General features: G+C 40.9%; 1 protein-coding gene across 1 annotated transcript in view; it reads right to left on the bottom strand.

Annotated features, from left to right (window-relative positions):
• The window catches only part of Wdr35 (WD repeat domain 35), an 82,320-nt gene that overhangs the window by 61,075 nt on the left and 18,274 nt on the right, over positions 1 to 2,971 (bottom strand). Inside the window, 2 exon segments of the mRNA XM_023711117.1 lie at positions 273 to 458; positions 1,522 to 1,647. Coding sequence (XP_023566885.1) covers positions 273 to 458; positions 1,522 to 1,647 — 312 coding nt within the window.

Here is a 2,971-nt window from a genome sequence, read left to right as displayed (position 1 = left end):
ATATATATATATATATCAGAGACAAAAATTTCAGTGCTGAGCCAATCACATGTACTGACAACAATCGTCTGACTGGAAGAAAAAACAGGGCTGAGGGTCAGAACCAGTCAGGCCACCATGTCCAGATGGAGGCCTCAATGGACATGGCCCACGGACCCAACGCTCAGCAACACTTCCTAGAGTACAGGTCATGCTTGATAAAGTAGATAGCTATAGCCCAGCCCTGCCCGTTGTTAACCCATCTGTGTTTTGATAAACTGAAGAGTACCTACCTGAGGATGGCTTTCATCAGCTTTCGTAGCCAAAATGCAGAAATCGCCACAGGTGGTGATAGAAAGGAGACTCTTCACATATTTAACGTATTTCTCATTGTTTTTTGTATCCCAAAAGACAACACAGTACTCAGGGCGGTCAGGTCTGGTATACGCATAAACTACAGTATTCGAGCAATAGCCCCACTAGGAAGAAAAAGACAGCAAGGGAAGAAAGGAAAGCAGAAAAAGAAGGGAGAGAAGGAGAAAGAAAGGCAGACAGAATACTTAGCTTGGGAAAGAAAAATCACATTATTCTATTTTATTCTAGAAATATTGCAGTTAGGTGATTTATTGGCTCACAAAATATATTTTTCAGAAAGGAAAGCTGAACCTATAGCTTAATATCTCTTTCCACTAAAGTAACAAATCTGTAAGTAATAATGAAGATATTTTAAAAGCAAAGAATTATTGTTCTTACTTTTTGTAAAGGTAAGCTTCAGTGGTAGAAATTTTCATTAGTGGCTAACAGCTACTGGGACTGCAGGAATGGAGGAGGGAGGGTATTAGGAGGAGTATAGGTAGGAGTGGTAAGATGACTGGGAGTATTTTCTCTCCCAACCCCCCTGCCTGACCAATCTGGCAGCCCCTCCCATACAGTCAGTTCTCTGTGGCTTCCAGGAGCATGACTTTCTTACCCTACCCCTTTGAGCTCAGGGGTTGGTGGAGGTATCTCATATATGTTAAATAAAATCTTTTTTTTTTTTTTTTGTACCCAGAATAGAATTCACATCCTTGGGCTTGCCAGGCAGGTGCTATGCCACTAAGCTATATCCCTGGTTAATATCTAATGTATGTAAGCTTTGCGCTCATGCTTTATTTTCTTTGCTGTACCCCTTACCCCTGTTGTGGAGGCTGGGGAGATAGCTCAGTAGAATAAGTGCTTGCCTGGCAAGCTCAAGGTCCTGAGTTCAATCCCTGATACCACCAAAAAAAAAAAAAAAGATGAACCTTAACCCTGTCAATATTTCTCTAATAAACCATCCAGTTACTCCTGGGAGTATGTATGTTTCCTCCTGGGACACTGACTCATGCAGTCCTTTTGATATGTAGAGTATTCTAGAAATGTTTACTATTTGCTAGTTCTAAGGCCTTCACACAAAAAGAGAAAGCTTCCTCTCTGTTAGTTTATATAACAAAATAGCTATGAATATACATTGGGCTACAACAAAATTATTTAGTACTAACACTTTATAACTACTCTCAATACCTTATAATCAGGTCGAATATTTGCAAAATAAATGAAGGAATCAACAGCTAGCGCAATTTTCAGTCCACCTCCTTCCCAAGAGAGTGCAGACATGTGCTTTCCGGGAACCTTCAAAGTACCCAGATGCTGGAAAAGAAGACACTTGTAAGTTAAAGTCTCATAATCCACAAATTACCACCAAACACCCCACCAAGATCAAGAATGGTATGAAAACTACTTTGTGAATGGTTATTATCTTTTAAAAATAATTTCCCTTGAATTTTTATAATAGAAAATGTACACACAATGGGAAAATTTATTGGCTCCACCCAAAAACTTCAGTATCAAATTTCTTTAAAACCAAAATGTCATAGATTGAAAAGTGTTTTTTTCTTTTATGCACAACTAAAGTTTTAATTGTTGATTAAAGTATGACTTTGATTATAAGATATACTCCAAGTAGTAAAAAAAAAAAAAAAAAAAAAAAACCCTGCACTTTTTAGAACTAATACGATATAAATTCTACCATGAAGTCTGGCCTGGCCCTTTCACCCTCACAACCAAGCAGAGGCCAGGCCATGACTCCTGCGCCTCTGTCTCCACACTGCCCCTCCTGCTGACCGGGCCAGGAGATGCGGGCCTGTTAGTGTTTCTCCTCACTCCCACCCTCCACCCTCAGGTTTCATCACTACTCTGCTGTCATAACCATCTCTATGGAAATAAATCTGACCATATCTTTCCTGCTTTAAAGCATGCTTAATGATTTTCAAAAAACAACTGTTAACCACAATTGGTGTGTTCTTTGGCATCAGACCCAATGCCTTTTCCCACCTAGCCCCACTCTCTGTTCCTCAGCTGAACGCCCCAGGATCCCACCATGAGTAGGTATGCTGACTCCTGAGGGACTCTGTTAGCCTTTGTCATGGCCCTGCTGCCTGAATCCACCCCTCCTTGCCCACACATTCCTGTCCTAAACATTCCTTGTCTCCCACCCTCTTCATCCTCAAGTCCAACTCAAATGGTGCCTCCTCAGTGAGCCCGATTCTCCCGCCCTTTATGGGTCCAGAGCGCCCTCAGCGCTCCTGAGAGCACTCACTCCTTCACACTCAGAGATCACCTGGAAGACAGGTGTTGAGTAAATACATGTTGAGCACATAAATATACATGCCAACCAATTTCTTCACATACTAACATTTGATATATGAATGACTACATGAATTTTTTTATGTGGCCATAAAAAAGACAATTGTTTTTAATCTGAATTTCTATTTGACTGACCAGTACGATCCTATGAATTTTACTCATTGTCCCTTGTTCATAATCAGAGAGGCTCTAAAGTCACACTGCAGGATGAATGTCCATTTTGTATCTGTGTATTCAAAATGGTTAGGATATGGGGCTGGAGAGATGGCTCAGTGGTCTAGAGCACCTACTTAGAACAAGCTTAGCAAAGCATCAGGGACTGCGGTTC

This window comes from Octodon degus, unplaced genomic scaffold (assembly GCF_000260255.1).
Source record: "Octodon degus isolate 3935 unplaced genomic scaffold, OctDeg1.0 scaffold00019, whole genome shotgun sequence".
Classification (NCBI taxonomy): Eukaryota; Metazoa; Chordata; class Mammalia; order Rodentia; family Octodontidae; genus Octodon; species Octodon degus.
This window is presented reverse-complemented; position numbering and strand designations above follow the sequence as displayed.